At 39.4% G+C, this 15,381-nt stretch overlaps 1 protein-coding gene across 3 annotated transcripts; it reads right to left on the bottom strand.

Moving 5' to 3' along the window:
• Positions 1-31: 31 nt before the first annotated feature.
• Positions 32-9,755, bottom strand: col9a1a (collagen, type IX, alpha 1a). 3 transcript variants are annotated; one of them, XM_046857098.1, is made up of 32 exons: positions 9,561-9,755; positions 9,083-9,148; positions 8,943-8,981; positions 8,783-8,845; positions 7,492-7,545; positions 7,378-7,413; positions 7,204-7,227; positions 7,042-7,095; positions 6,904-6,957; positions 6,787-6,819; positions 6,576-6,632; positions 6,437-6,490; positions 6,250-6,303; positions 6,063-6,116; positions 5,919-5,972; positions 5,638-5,691; positions 5,449-5,502; positions 5,310-5,363; positions 5,136-5,189; positions 4,887-4,931; positions 4,687-4,740; positions 4,192-4,245; positions 3,998-4,051; positions 3,273-3,344; positions 2,619-2,654; positions 2,478-2,522; positions 2,159-2,191; positions 1,913-2,059; positions 1,632-1,686; positions 1,328-1,516; positions 1,153-1,230; positions 32-810 (listed from the first exon to the last, which is right to left on the bottom strand). In XM_046857098.1, the coding sequence occupies exons 1-32, from the start codon at positions 9,633-9,635 to the stop codon at positions 617-619; spliced, it is 2,043 nt and encodes a 680-aa protein (XP_046713054.1). In that variant the 5' UTR covers positions 9,636-9,755; the 3' UTR covers positions 32-616. The 3 variants fall into 3 exon arrangements, 2 of the variants coding, with proteins under 2 accessions (XP_046713054.1, XP_046713055.1); XR_006926886.1 differs by having other exon boundaries at positions 753-810; positions 1,328-1,511; XM_046857099.1 differs by lacking the exons at positions 32-810; positions 1,153-1,230 and having other exon boundaries at positions 1,243-1,511.
• Between the last annotated feature and the right edge of the window lie 5,626 nt (positions 9,756-15,381).

A 15,381-nucleotide genomic window follows, 5' to 3' on the forward strand; every position in this document is an offset into this window, starting at 1 on the left:
GGGGCGATCCGTATAGAAAAACATGCCGAGCTTTATCAAAACCATTTATTTACCCATTTCCACAAATGTCGGTGTGACATTAAACCGAAAATAAATAAAACCACTGAAAAGTTCACACATTTGAATGTAGGAAGGGATACGGTGAATAGCGAAGACACTTCATTACACTTCGTTAATTGAATGTTAAAATTGATTTACACTGATTTTTAATACTCTTTTTGTTTTGTTTTTTAAACTCTGAAGGTGTAAAAAGTGTCATGGAGAATATGAAGAGCAGTCAGTGTGAGGTAAAGATCAACTGTATTTACATTATGTACGAGTTTAAACACTTTGCATTTCAAATGTGACCATACATATAGATTTAATGTTTCACGATTTTTATGGGGTGAAAATAACCCTCTCGATGGAAAATAAGAAAAGAATGAACAAATTCAGGTCTTTTCTAGGAAGTCTGTATATGCATACTGATTTATAGGAAATGTGATCAGTCACACTTTGATCACAGAAAAAGTACTACACTGGATACCCCTTCGAAATATGGACTCCACCAGGGAAGGGGTTTTCTCCTTTTAGTCTCTGAACTTTTGTGGTCACACTTTTTTATTTATTTATTTATTTAAAGTGCATCCGGTCCCTTTATGTTATTGGGAGATGGTGGTGGTTCTTTGAGGACACACTGTGACGGTTCGCAGTATCCGTTAAGACCGTGAGGCCCAGGTGGTCCTGGAATGCCGGCCATTCCCGGTTCACCACGAGGCCCTTTGATGCCATCGCGTCCGTCATTGCCGTACGCCGGCTGCCCGGGTTCACCTGCAGAATCACAAAGACGTGTTCAAGCATAAATAAGGCATCTTTGTTTTCACCCCTAATCATTAGAATATAGGAGTAGATTCTCGAATCTCTTGTGCTCAGAAGGTGGTGATGAATCTTCTCTGAGAGTCGTTCAAATCACATGCTATATTAATTTTTTCGCTCTCCTCACTAACCAGTCTGGTAGGGATTCAGTATAAATGCTTATAATAATAAATAGATGTAAACTTTTGACAAAGAAAAACTAGAGACTCCATTCACAGATGATTAGATGGCATTACATGGATCTATAAACGGTTAAAAAACATGCCATTTTTTTCTTTTGACCTGAGCAGAACTCACCTGGTAGACCTGGTAGCCCAGGAATGCCTTTAGGCCCTTGTACTGCAGGTCCTCTGTCTCCTCGGTCTCCAGTGTTACCTTTATTACACAATTATACACGGATCTTAAATCATTTGCAAATTCTTCATTTACAATTATTTTTTTTCTCACATGCCACAGCGTCATAATCCCGTACCTTTAGGTCCTTTTTGACCAATAATCCCAGGAGGCCCTTTAAGACCTGGCAACCCTCTGGCTCCTGTGTGTCCTGGGAAACCGCTCTCTCCAGGTGATCCAAGGGGGCCGGGTGGACCGGGAGGACCTGGCAACCCGGCGACGCCGGACTCTGGCCTCGTTAAGCTCGCAGCAAGCTGAGCAAGCTGCTCTGTGATAGAACAGATTTGAGGCTTTAGTCAAGCTTGAGCTGGTACTAGATTAAACACACAACCTACTACATGTTACTCAGGCTTATATCAAGTCATTATATATTAAACACGGACCTTGCATAACCCTCATGCAGACGTGCTTGATGTGTTTGTCTGTGGGTCCTTTACCCTGAAAGATATCACAGAATATAAATTTTACTACATGGACAAAACTTTATCCTGCTGTGGAATCACATGATTCACAGGAAGAACATTCTTGATGATTAAGCGGATTAGCAGCAAAAGCTTCCTCATGAAACTTGTCAGCTCTGATACTTCTAAACAGGATCCACTCGGCTTTCATGGCAAGGATAATGAAGCTGCCACGGAGGAATAAAGAGCATAGTGTGGCGTACCGGTTGTCCATGTGACCCGGGTAAGCCTCGCTCTCCGCGGTCTCCCTGCATCCCTCTGGGTCCCGGGAGACCCGGTTCACCTTCAATTCCCTGCTGTCCACGCATTCCCTCCGGACCTTTGTTTCCGGAATCGCCTGGTTTTCCCAGCTGAGGAACACAAGCAAGTGAGGTTTCAGCTACTGATCTGACACCGTGCTAATCATGATGGAATTCTGGGATTTTGAACACAAACGAGGCCACACTCACTGAACCTTTCTCGCCCGGTTCCCCTTGATCACCCTGCAGGAAAGAGGAAAATCACCAGTTACTTATTATGAGCTTCAGCTATTAGTTTCTGTAGAAGTGGTAGTTCAGTGGGATAAGATGATGGACTTCTGATAATGGGTTCAGATCCCAGCACCACCAAGCTGGCACTGCTGGGCCTTCAGCAAGTCCCTTAACTGATTAACTGAGATAACTGTTAGTCACTCTGGATAAAGGCGTCTTCCAAATGCCACACGTTCAATTCTACTGCAGACACAAATAAAGGACTAATGAATTCAAAATGATTTTTTGTTTTACATACACCGTCGCCTTTTTCTCCGGGCGTGCCCTCTTCACCAGGTGCACCCTAAGCACACACACACACAGTTTTCAGATTAAAATACTATCGATAAACAGACGAACAATTGGTTTTGTTCTGATCAGACGTATAATACAGGCCTACCTGCTCCCCTTTGGGCCCGGTGAGTCCAACTGCGCCCTGATGACGATCAGAAAATTATGTCAAGTGTTGTACAATTATAAAATTCCATAAATACATATTGCATAACTATTTCCGGCCTTGATACACGTTTCTTTTCATTTTCACATTCTTGTTTAGCGTATTAAATTGTCGCACAGATTATTAGCGTTATTTAAAACGATAAACGCTGCAGGATTTGAAGTTCCAGATGTAGAGTCGGACAGAGCAGCAGAATTTTTTCGATCCGATTAGACAGAAGGTACTCGATGGCAAGGACTCAGATAATAGAATCCAAGTTATACACTGTTTTTTTTTTTTATTATTATTATTATTTTGTAACGTGGAAATTGTACGATCGGGGAAGTCGTCTCCAGTGTCCGGGCTTTTTCTAATGGACAGTCTGGTTTTCCCCACAATAGAATCGATTGGGGACTTTTAATTTTATTTCTTTATTTTTTTTGCTTCTTATTCACGACTCCAGTTCAGTGAAATCGTACGCAGATTGCCGGGGTGTAAGAGATGTATATCAAGACTGCAGTGTTTCCCTCCTTAGTTTTCATTCGTTTTGCATAATTGTGTGAAAAAATAGGACTCAATTTAAGACAAACTGGGTTTTATGTTATTTTCTTGCCTTACCCTGTCACCTTTCTGACCAGGAAAACCGGCTTCACCTGGAAAACCAGGTAGACCGAGGTTCCCTTTAGGTCCCTGCACACAAGTACACACACAAACACAGAAGCTTTTATGCATTAACTTGCAAACCACATAAAATCTAAAAAAAAAAAAAAAGAGGATATGACTTTGAGCTCAGTGTGTTGCCGTGGCTGTCGTTAGCTGCGCGTCTGTAGATGGGGCTGCTGATTGCCTGATGCCCTGGCTGTTTTTAGGAATTCCTGCTGAACAGAGGGTTCTTTCAGACCCCCCGTTCTACCCCGAATATCCTCTTACCAAAGAAAATAACCCCTGAGCAGCCGCAAGGCTTCAATAACAACACTCTATTCATTGCTCGATGGCTGGGTCGTAGCGAAGCAGCCTTTTATTAAGACGTTTCATTACAATTTGAATTGAGGCACGAAATCTGGAAATATGGACCAAGATGTCTGGATACAAGACAATATGATGGACTACAGCTAACACACCGCATACACCTTTTTATTCAGAATGGAAGCTGTTTGTTTTTAGTATATACCCTAATTATACCTGCATCTGCCATTGTGGGTTCTCTTGTATTTGAAACGTTGGAGTAAAACAGTTCCCTTTTGTTCCGTTCGATTTCCTTTGTTTTCCCTTTCATTCGACGGTACTATTTTCTCTCATATATCTCATCCATTCTAGTAGATGGAGATCTAGTAGATACTTACCCTTGAACCTGGCTGCCCTTGAGGCCCATCTGGACCCCTCACCCCTCTCTCACCCTACAGAATCAAAGGGAGAAATTAAGAAGATGCAACACAGAATGCATACGGTACATGATTCCAAGAATCTCGTGTTTGTGTGTGTGTGCGTGTGTGTGTGTATGATGTTTGCCATGATACAGAAAAGGAAGCATACTCACTGGTCCACCTCTTGGCCCCACTGGTCCAACTTCGCCCTGTTCTCCACGTTCACCCTGAAATCAATCAACCGAGCGTCATTACATTATATGGATTAAAATTTGTGGACGCTTGAGCATGATATTGGTATGTGTTCTTTCACATTTCGTCCCCATTTACTGTTATAAAAACCTCCATTTTCTGGGCAGAGGTTCCAATGGATTTTTAAGTCTACTTGAGGAGATTTGTAGACATTGATTCAGCCACAAGTGTGATCCAAAATTCATTGTGATCAATTAATTAGGCTTGAGATCAGAACTCTGTAGCAGATCATCATTCACTCCAACCCATGTATCCTCATGGAGCTGTTTTTTTTGTCCACTTTGTGTCTGCTAGAACAAATTTGGGACTTCAAGTGAAGGGAAACTGTCATGCCGGCGTATCCAAAGACATCTTGTACCTTAACTAGGGCAAAGCGTCATCAATAACATTCATTATTCCACAGAAAATCGACCTACTTGTTTTCCGTTGTTCCCAATCGGTCCTGCTACGCCTGGGTCACCAGAGTTTCCCTGCAGGAATTCATGACATAGTGAAGATTAAGGTTAATATACACATTGTAATCTGGCCATATATGTGTGGTGTACGTTAGTATTGAGATGTATATGATGTGCTTGATGTTTATTAGGTCTCAACATGACTCAATTTAAAATCCCACCTTTGGTCCAGTCTGCCCATTGGCACCTGGAATTCCTGGCAAACCCTAAGATAGAAAAAAAAATTGTCTGATTTATTTTAGTACTTGTTTAAACGGATGCCTTTTATCCATTATATCCATCCCGGCAATTTCATGTACTCTTACAACTCCAGGTACAGATATGAGGACACCAGAGAACCTGAGCTGCAAAACCACAAAATTGTACACTTTTTGGGTTTTTTTTGGAGTTCATTAAAAGGTCATGCTTACAGGCAGGCCTTGAGGGCCAGCATCGCCTGGAGGGCCTGCTTTCCCAGGGATTCCCTAAAATAAAACAACAATTTAGAGATAATAAAAACAGAGCATTCCACATCCACAGGTTGCACATCACTGAGCAAATCAAGTACACAAATCTTGAATTTATGATCTTGTTTTGTATATTACGTTCACGCCTGGCAATCCGGGGATTCCCTCACGAGCATCTATTCCTGGCAAGCCCTTTGGGAAAGAAACCAGGAAATGCACATTATACTTTCCTACTGAGATTTGAACGATCATGAAATGATGATGAATGTGGACTTACAGCTTGTCCTTTAGGTCCTGGTAAACCTAAAATGCCTGGAAGTCCCAGAATGCCCTTCGATGAAACAAAAATAAGAGAAAATGAATGATGTACCTTTTAACCACCATCTTGTGTCTTATTTTGGTTGTTATAAAGATTTATATTGTGCGTAGTTCTGTAGAGGTGAACGTTTTGTTTGTTGATACTCACTGGAGCACCTCTTGGTCCAGTCTCGCCCACTTTTCCTCTTTGGCCTTGATCACCCTACAAGAAGCGCTCATTATTTCACACAATCCTGAACGAACGCTTTCAACAAATGCAGGAAACGAACGTAGGCATTGAATACGCTAACTAAATCACAGATTTCTGTATCTGTTTGTAAAAGTGTCAGGGTTTAATCAGGTTTGAAAAAGGAAAGAATCATGATGTTAATCAGCACATAAAAAGACCACGAGCACATGCAGGTTGGTTTAGGAAGAAAGAAAACTCACAGGAGCTCCTTGAATTCCCTGAGGACCCACGCTGCCGTCTACCCCACGAGAACCCTGTGTGAGGAAGTGTACAGGAATTTTTTAAGTAAATCACCCCCTTATTTCAAGTAATTCATTATGTAGCTTGTGAATATGTTTCTTTACCCGGTCGCCTTTAGGACCCATCAGACCAGTGATTCCTCTGAGTCCCTGCGGACCCTGAAATTACATCGTGTGATTGAATAAACGAGCATGGTTTAAAAAAGTAACACAGGCTAATATTTATCATTTGTATCAATAATATCCGATATTGTGCTTTTCTTATTTTATTAGTCGATGAGAAGTTGTTTACAGTTTTTCCTTGCACTCCATGTTCTCCGAGGGGCCCTTGGTCTCCCTCTTCACCCTAAAAGAAAACAGTACTTTTAAACAAATTCTCTACAAATTCTAATCTCAATTTGGATTTTTCTCTAAAAAAATCAAATATGACCAGCATCAAACTCTGGGAAACGTGCAAGAACCCGTTTTATAGTCGTTACCTTGTGTCCTTGTCTTCCTGGTTCTCCGGATTCACCTTTGACACCTTTGTGGCCCTGCGTGCACAACGACCTGGCGTCACAATCACTTTAAGAAGAACATTAGCGCAGTGTCAGAGTTCTGTCACTTTTTTTGGTTTACCTTCATCCCTGCTTGTCCGCTATGGCCGTTCAGTCCATGCGTGCAGGAATTCGGACACTGCGAAACAACAGAAATGTCAAAAAGTGACGAGCCAAGTCCATTCTTAAGGAAGAAAATAACTAGACTAAGAGAAACATAACAATTATGTCATGTTATAAAGCTGTGTAAATACACCATGTGTAAAAAAATGTGTAATACACCAATTTCTTACCAATTCTTCACCACTCCAAACACCAGGAGGCCCCTACAAACACAGAAAAAACCTTTAACCACGATCACACTGAGACAATCAATCGCCAGAGAACTTGGATGATATTGCGAGACCTACTCTGGGTCCTGCCAGTCCTGGACGGCCCGTGGCTCCTCGCACTCCCCGGCTTCCCTGTTACGCATCACACACAGCATTAATACATCGCCGGGTATCAGACGTGTGTATGACACTAAATATGTTTCGTAGTCTACATACTGGAGGTCCGGGTTTTCCTAATTCTCCTGGCAATCCATCCTCTCCGTCTGCACCCTTCCGAGGAAACATGCAAATCATTGAAAAGATGGTCGGCATTGAGACTACAAGAGATATCTTTATTTATATTGGGAGTAATAAATAAAAAAATATGAGTGAACTTACAGCTTCTCCGTCCTCTCCAACTCCCTGCAGGAGAAAGAAAAACAATAATTAGTAATTAGTGTATAATTATATATTTAATTAATTATTATTAATATTGAAGTGGAAATCTCGGACATATATTTTAAAGCAATATAAATATAAATATTATAATATAATGAAATGGTGTTCACTTACAGGTTTTCCTCTCAGGCCAGGATCACCGGGTTCACCCTAACGACATCCAAGAATTATAAGACAACTCGAAATGTGTCTGTATTGTCCTTCATGCAATAGATTTATGACACTTACTTTTGGTCCAATGGGCCCAACTGGACCAGGATCCCCAACAGGCCCAGTCAAACCCTGAGGAAATACACGCAGCCATTAACAGACTATATTCATTTCATTTATTGATTTATTTATTTACCTATGGCAAGAATGTGTGCAGACAAAAGAATCCCTATGTACCACCCATAACCTCGTCCTCCTGGTGTAATAAGACGCTTGACAGATGTGTGCAGCTGTATATGGTATTCACAAGAACTTCAACAAGAAATTATTTTATATTTGAGTTTATTGACTATATAAGTTTAATGCTGAAATTCCCAATGGCAGAATTTCTCTTAAATTTCCTTATTATTAAATATTATTCCTAAAACTAGCTATATAAATGATTTTTCAATGGTCATATTTTATTTACAGGCTAATACACAATATTATTGTTATCAAAATTCTGCAAACAAATTTGCAAACATTGTTATTAATGTCATTGTCATGAAATGATATAGAATTAAATTAAAACTTTCATATATATAATAGAAGAATAATAATTATTTTAAAAATGATTCGAGATTTATATATAATGCTCAAATAATCCTAATATCACCGAAAATTATATACCGAAATCCAGAACAATTTCAACTTGGAATTAAAGTGTAAACACACGAAAATGGATTATTTGAGATCCAGAGGTCAAAGCTCCGCCCAACTTCCTCTACTGTATATAAGCAGCGATGCAAATGATCATCTGAGTATGAAGGGTCTCCAAAGATCTGCCTCCAAAGTGTGTTCATTTCTCTACAACCCCCTTAACCACAGTGGTAGGAACAAATCTACTCATTTATTGCTGATGGAACAGATTATGATGATGAACATGATGATGAACATGAAACCTCAAACAGTGAGCTTCATGGCCAGCAGGGACGACATACAGGAGACATTTTGTCTCGTGTCCTGTAGCATGAGGCACCATTCCATCCAAATCAGCTCCTGTCCACAGCCTTCGTCCTTATACACAAAAAGGCTTCTGTCTGCATGAAGCCCATATGGGTCTCTCTCTCTCTCTCTCTCTCTCTCTCTCTCTTTCTCTCTCTATTTCCTCTGACTCCCTTCATCTAAATAGCCAGATTAATGTCCAGTATGTTTTTTTTATTTCACGAGTTTTTTTTTTCCTTCCTTGGAGCCAAAATAAACTGTAGGTCTGAATACACCATAGAGCTCCATAGTGTCCTGCCTCTACAGAACCTGCTCCGAGATGAAGAGCTTTCGACACCGTAATCAACCGATGTTAAAAAAGGAACATGTGTCATATAAGACCTACGTCTGCTCCAGGATTTCCTGGAAGTCCGTTAGAACCGTTTTTCCCATCATCTCCAGCTTGGCCCTACAATGTAATATAGAGTCGAATGTGAAATGTTATAATGTTATACATGGCAGAAGGCAGGCGTTTGTCCTTGACTACAACTCGAACGATTACTTACAGGAGGACCATCCGAACCAGGACCTGGACCTCTCTCTCCCTACAAACAAAGAACAAACAACAAATGCCCTCTGAGATCATTTACATCTGAAATAATGTTTTTTATTACAAAAAAAACAAAAAAAACTAAGTAGGACTTACATCAATGCCATCGATTCCAGGGAAACCTGGAGGGCCAGGTAACCCCCTGGGACCAGGTGGGCCCCTCTAAAACACACACACACACACACACATAGAATTGAATAATCAATTGGTACCATTATCATGATATATGAAGGTCTTTTTTGCTGAACTTCACAACAATATCCTCCAGGCATAGAGCCATATTTTACAGAAAATACATTTACAGAAATCCACAGACAATATTATATTTCTTCATTATTATTATTGACACAGATCTTTATTCAGTTCAGACACTGATAGGGAGATAAATACCTTCATTATAGTTAATTGAGTATAAAAACTGGATTTAGATCTGTACATAGAAATTAAGTTAAAAGAGAAAAAAAAGCATCCAATTTAAACGAATTCTGTCTAAACGCATCAGATCAGCAATCTCTTAAAATACACCTGAGACTCACAACAATAGTTTTGCAGTTTGGCTGTAAGTGAAACTTACCTGTGCAGAACAGATGAGGAATATTTGCAGAAAAATCACCAGTAAGGATGTCCGGAGTCTGTTGGCATACGCCATGGTCTCCTTGATAGCTCGGAGAAGGCAAAAAAGTCCTTTTTGGGGGGTTCAAGCTTTTTCTGTTAAAATTCCTGCACTGAATCACCCCACACCATACACCCAGATGCTGGAGCGCCTATTCAAAACTCATGTTTATTCATGAGGACGTGCTGAAACTCGAAAGGCGATTGGTCGGTGTGGAGAAAGAGGGCGGGGTCAGGTCTCTGCTCATACCTGTGGGTAAAGACTGCCTCCTAAAACTTTCAGCACAATATTTATATTTTAATTAAACGAAATATGAATAAAAATGAATGAGTATCAGTGAGTAAACGCCATTTGAAGCATTTTAGAAATTACATTTGGTTTACAGTGATTGTAAAACTATTCAAAATTGATTTGTAGTGTAATAGCTGTGACATGCCGTGTCTCTCCAGGCCTATAGATGGCGCTATAATCTTACACACTCCTCATGACTTCTTTTGGTTTAGGATAGAAGAAAAGGCGTCATTTTTAAAGCTGTGTTTGTAACCGTCTCTTGTTGTCTTGACGCTGAGAGAAATAAACATTTAACTAAAAGGTAATACGTTTTATCTGGTTTATTTTATCTACTTTATTTAGTTGTGTATATATATAAAGTATGTACTTAGTTTGGTTTATTTGTTTTTATTAGCAACATCCCCAAAATAAGCTTAAAACTAGCTAGGTGAATTAGCCAAGTCAGTGTGGGTGTGGAACTCAAACATTTTTATTATTATAATCTTTTTTAAATGAATTTATATAGAATTCTTCACTTCAATTCAATAAATACTAAAACATCTGCAAAACAAGTTAGTAAAGAAATAAAGTATGAATGTCGTGACAATTTAAATCGTTGTTATTATTATTATTATTATTATTATTATTATTATTATTATAACTTAGACTAAAATGACAATAAGACTTTATTATAGAATGTCTCTCTGGAGCCTTTTTATTCTTGCATTTAAATGAATAATTTATAGTGGAAGAAATGTAATGTATTTATATATAGTTTGTAGTTTTTCACTTCAATTAAGTAGATATAGAAATACCTGAAAAAGCAATGAATGTTGTCTCAATTTTAAATAATCATCAGAATCATTATCGTGTGTTCTTTAAATGCAAAGTGCAAAAACAAAAAGGCTCCAAAGAAACCAGAATAACTGAGTTTATACCCTTTTTTTTAATTAATATAAAAAAAAAAAACATTATGAAGCCTTCACTGTTTATAAACCTGATTTTTGGAGTTCCTTTGGAGCGTTTTTCATTCTTGCACTTTGCATTGAACACATGATTATGATAATTGTGGTGGTTTTTTAATGTGGACTTTTCTTCACTTCAATTAAATAGACACCAATAGATAGTTGGGGAAAATGTAATTTTATTTTAGTTTTTTTTTTTTTTTTTTTTTGCAGCTTAAAAATAAAACTGTTAAGAAAAGATGGAAATTGGTTTCCTGGCTTTAATTATTAATCTTATATCATATGATAGTTTTTACGCAGGAATATGGAAAACTTCGACTTTTCCGAGGAAGAAATCCAAGAGCAGTTGGCTGTCCTCGGATACACCAACATACCGAAACAAAGACTGCATGAGTTCAAACGAGGTGTGGCTTTGGTTTTCTTACTGCATTCAAGAAATTTACTTTTCTTTACTGAAACCATCATAAACGATTCTGTGAATGTTTAAATAGTGAAAGTCTGTAAAGAGCTGTGATTCTTAAATGACAGTTGATCGAGTGCTGATAAAACTACCAGGTGATAAATGTGATTATACATAAATTCGTAACCGGGCAGGATTGTATGTAATGTACATGATAACAAAGTATTTTTATACACCTCAATCCTCTCCGTGTGCAGATCTTGACTTGTTGATTCACCACGACAAGTCCAAAAGCAGCGCTTCGGCTGATTGGAGCTCCCAAGTCTCACAGCAGCTCAAGCAGGAGTCCACCAGCGTTCAGTAAAGAGAAAGGTGGGTGTGTCGTGTTCCTGAAATGACTTGAATATCAAAGCTATTGTGTGGCTGTGAAAACACAGATTTGAAACTATATTTGAATATATTTTTATTTTTCTTATTTATTTTTTTAGTCCAGGTCCTCGGCGCTGCTTCCAAACACAGCTCTATTTACTGTAGGAACACTGCAGCAGATCAGCACAGACACACAGCACAGGTATGTGCTTACTGAAGCGTAATACACTTTTTAATCTTCACCCAAACATCATCATCAAATGGCAATTGAAAACATTTTTTACCTATAAAGGTGAAGCTACACATTTTGAACTCTTAGTGACTGACTCTGCCTTGTAGCCATGCCCCTTTTTCCCAAATCACATTTATCAAAGTTATCATAACCGTAATCATCACCTCCATCTTAATCACCATCACCACTATAATCTTTACCGCTATCTTCATCACCACCACCACCACCATCATCTCTGCCACTGCAATTCTTATTCTAACCATTTCTGCCAAAGTCATAAATGCAATTTTTCATTCTGATGTCTAAATGAAATTTTTGTCTAAAGTAACCCCCCCCCCCATTCAAACACACTAGAAGACACATTTCATTTAATGTGACAGTTGTATAAACTTTTAATAAATGCAAAAGCAGCAGAGTGCAAACAATTAGCTGCAACTTGCAACAATTCATAAGGATTTTTCCCCAAAAGATTCTACTTTTACCCCTAAACCTGATAAAAAAAAACAACAGCAGTACATTTTAGCTGTTAATGTAAATATCAAACAAATCTGTCAATTTTACTTAAAATATAAATTAAGAATAATAAAAAAAAAAACTCGAAAATCTTTAGCGACCCCTACTGGGGGGTTGTGATTCACAGGGAATTTTCCCTCAACTCCATTCCCTGTGACTCGCTCTTCAGAAATATAAACCTATAGTGACTAATTTATGTATTTTACATATATTTTTTATGTCTTTAATTCTGGGACAGTGTCTAGAGTTACAAGTTCTATGGAAATCAAATGGAACTGAACCGTGGATATTTAAATGCTTTGTTTATGTTCAAGGTTCTGACTTCGACGTTTAACGATGAAAACTGTGACAGTCTGAACCTGGGACCAGAAGATTCTTACATAAAGCACTCAGTGGCTCTCAGATGCAACAGACCCTCCACAGCTCCGAACAGGCTCGAAGTCTTGGATGCCTCCTCTGATATTTCCTGTTCAGTCCTGGGGGAACCCGTGAAGCTCCAGAAAGACCTTCATGCTAACGTGAAACCGGCTCTCAAGAGAAAAGTGCTCAGGTAGGCGTCCTGTTTGTTTAAAAACAACAAAGTAGTATCCACGTTATCACACTTTGCTTATTGTCGACAAAAAGTGCAAAAGTTAGTACACTCATGTCAGAACATGTTTATTAAAATCAAGCCTGATTTAGATTGGGTCTAGGACATGAAATTAGCAAAATGTTGTAAGAAATTATTTCTCCACCGTTTGAAAGGTAATTGTGTGTTTGTGTGTGTGTGTGTGTGTGCGCGTGCAGTATAGTAAAACTGTCCCTATAGATTAAAGTAATAGTTTTTTATTGGTCAATAATTAAAAGAATATATATATATTTTTAAATAATTTAAATAATTCCGATTTTTTTTTTTCCCTCCAGGAAGCGCAGAGGACATTCTCAGGTGTGTGACGAGTCTACATACAGTGAAGACTCTGGTAAGCTTTGAATGTCCTACAGTCCTGCTACCACCACGTGGTGCTATAGGTCTTGGGAGATCTTTGGAATTAGTGCTAATCTTCTTACAGCCACTGAACCTCTTTAGAAACTGCCTCACTCACTGCCAAAGCTCAGAGAATGGACTGAGATTTTCTCCCTCAGAATGTATAAAGCTTATTACAGCCACTTGGAAAACACCTATGAGCAGGACAACGAATCTCTGTCCTCCTCTTTTTGGACCGACCAGGAAAGTGAAGACCAGGAAGCAAGCTATGTAAAGGAGGACGGGATTGAGACGGCGCTGGAAATCTCCAAACGGGAAATGAACAAAGGGATGAATGATGACCGCATTTTGAAGAACCCAGGACAAGAAAACGATGATGGAAAAAAAGAGAGTAAAGATTCGGTCACTGAAGGTTGTGTAGGAGAGGAACTCTCAGAACCCCTGATGGTCGAGAACCTGCTTGCTGTTCTTGATGCTGGAAATGAGGACGAAAGTGATGCAGACAAAGAGATGAAAGACAACGGCGAGGAAGATCAAAGCAAGAGTTTGGTTAACGAGTCCGGAAGCGACGAGGAGATCGAATATTTCGCCAGCGAGTTTAGCCTGGGTGTAACGACCGCTAAAGAACCAGGAGAAGAAAAATCGAGCGAGACGACGAAGGGAAAACTTTTGGTGCGGTGCGAGATGACCGAACGTGTGCAGGAGGACGGAGCTGTAAAGAGGAGCGATACTCAGGAATAAGAAATACTTTTACAGCTGATCAACATTTAAATCCAGACAATACCAAGGGAATATTGCTAAATGTTGATGGCACAGACTCGGTTTACCAAATACACAGAGAAAACAAAGAGTGTGCTGAGCAAACGTGGAAGTACAGTTCTGATGATGACCATGGGAGCACGAGCAGCCTCACCGCCAGCATTTTAACTTCCGGTTATGGAACCTATAAACCAGAATCCCCTAGAAACGATATTGATGTTAAAGATGACTGCAGTCTCTTCGAATCGGAGTTCGACCCAGACTACCCCAATGCCCTTTACTCTCAAGACCACCTCAATCTCTCCTGGTATCGAGACCATGTTTATTCCGAGAATCAGATTCCTTCGGCGTCACTACACAGAGGTGATTGCGGCCCTTTTACAGAAAACGTACAAAGCACAACTGATAAAAAGAAACCCACATCTTTTACTTCACACCCTGAGGATTCACGAACGCGCTCTGCTGCGTTTTACCAGGAAGACGTCAAAATGTGCAGCAGCGACGCGTTTAATAGAAGACTTGATGAATATACCACGATAATAAAACCTCCTTGGATTGACGGACACACGAGGCAAGATTCCAAAAAGACAAAAGGAATAAAGGCACATCTTGGTAGACGTGGGTGATTTATTTAACCATTGCTTAAATTTCAGTTAATCCTCATAAACACAGTGATGAAGTTTTTGCCCTGTTTTAGAAAAAAAACTGGGAGGTGATAGACTCCAGATCAGAAGGTCACAAGTTCTAATCCCAGTTGCTGCCACTGTGGGGTTTTGGCTCCACAACTGCTCAGTCGCTTTGGATTAAAAACGTCTGCCAAATGACATAAATGTAACCAGTAGCTGGATTAATGTGTGTCTAACCCTAGCTCTCCTACTGAAGGGTTCATTCTGCACAGGCAAAACAATTAAGGCAAATATAGAGATGTGAGCGCTTAGTGGTTAAAACATCAGACTTTAAATCTAAAGGTCAAAATTTTGAATCACAGCCACACACATTTGCTATTTGTGGGCCCCTGAACAAGGCCCTTAACTGCTCAGTTGTAGGGCTGCATTATTGATTTTTTATAATTGGGCAATATTATTTTTTTTTTTTCTCTCGAATTATAACTATATAGAACCCTAGTTCAGTGTATTGATGTATAAATGTGTAATATGATTCAACTAAATATAGAGAGGTCAAGGCATTAGACTTTGGATCTGAAGATTGGGGGTTTAAATCCCAGCCCCTGAGCAAAGGCTCTTAACCCCATAGCTGCTCAGATGTATGAGTGAGATCAATCCAAGTCTTGAGCCAAATGTAATGACTGG

Source organism: Silurus meridionalis, chromosome 9 (genome assembly GCF_014805685.1).
Source record: "Silurus meridionalis isolate SWU-2019-XX chromosome 9, ASM1480568v1, whole genome shotgun sequence".
In the NCBI taxonomy this organism is placed as follows: domain Eukaryota; kingdom Metazoa; phylum Chordata; class Actinopteri; order Siluriformes; family Siluridae; genus Silurus; species Silurus meridionalis.

Bases quoted from the DNA above. Each gene is read 5' to 3' on its own strand.
- col9a1a (XM_046857098.1), bottom strand. From the start codon at position 9,635: ATGGCGTATGCCAACAGACTCCGGACATCCTTACTGGTGATTTTTCTG. The intron at 4,932-5,135 runs GTAAGCATGACC...TTTCTATCTTAG, and splicing joins CTGGCCCTCAAGGCCTGCCT to GGTTTGCCAGGAATTCCAGG. The intron at 4,741-4,886 runs GTGGGATTTTAA...GAATTCCTGCAG, and splicing joins ATGGGCAGACTGGACCAAAG to GGAAACTCTGGTGACCCAGG.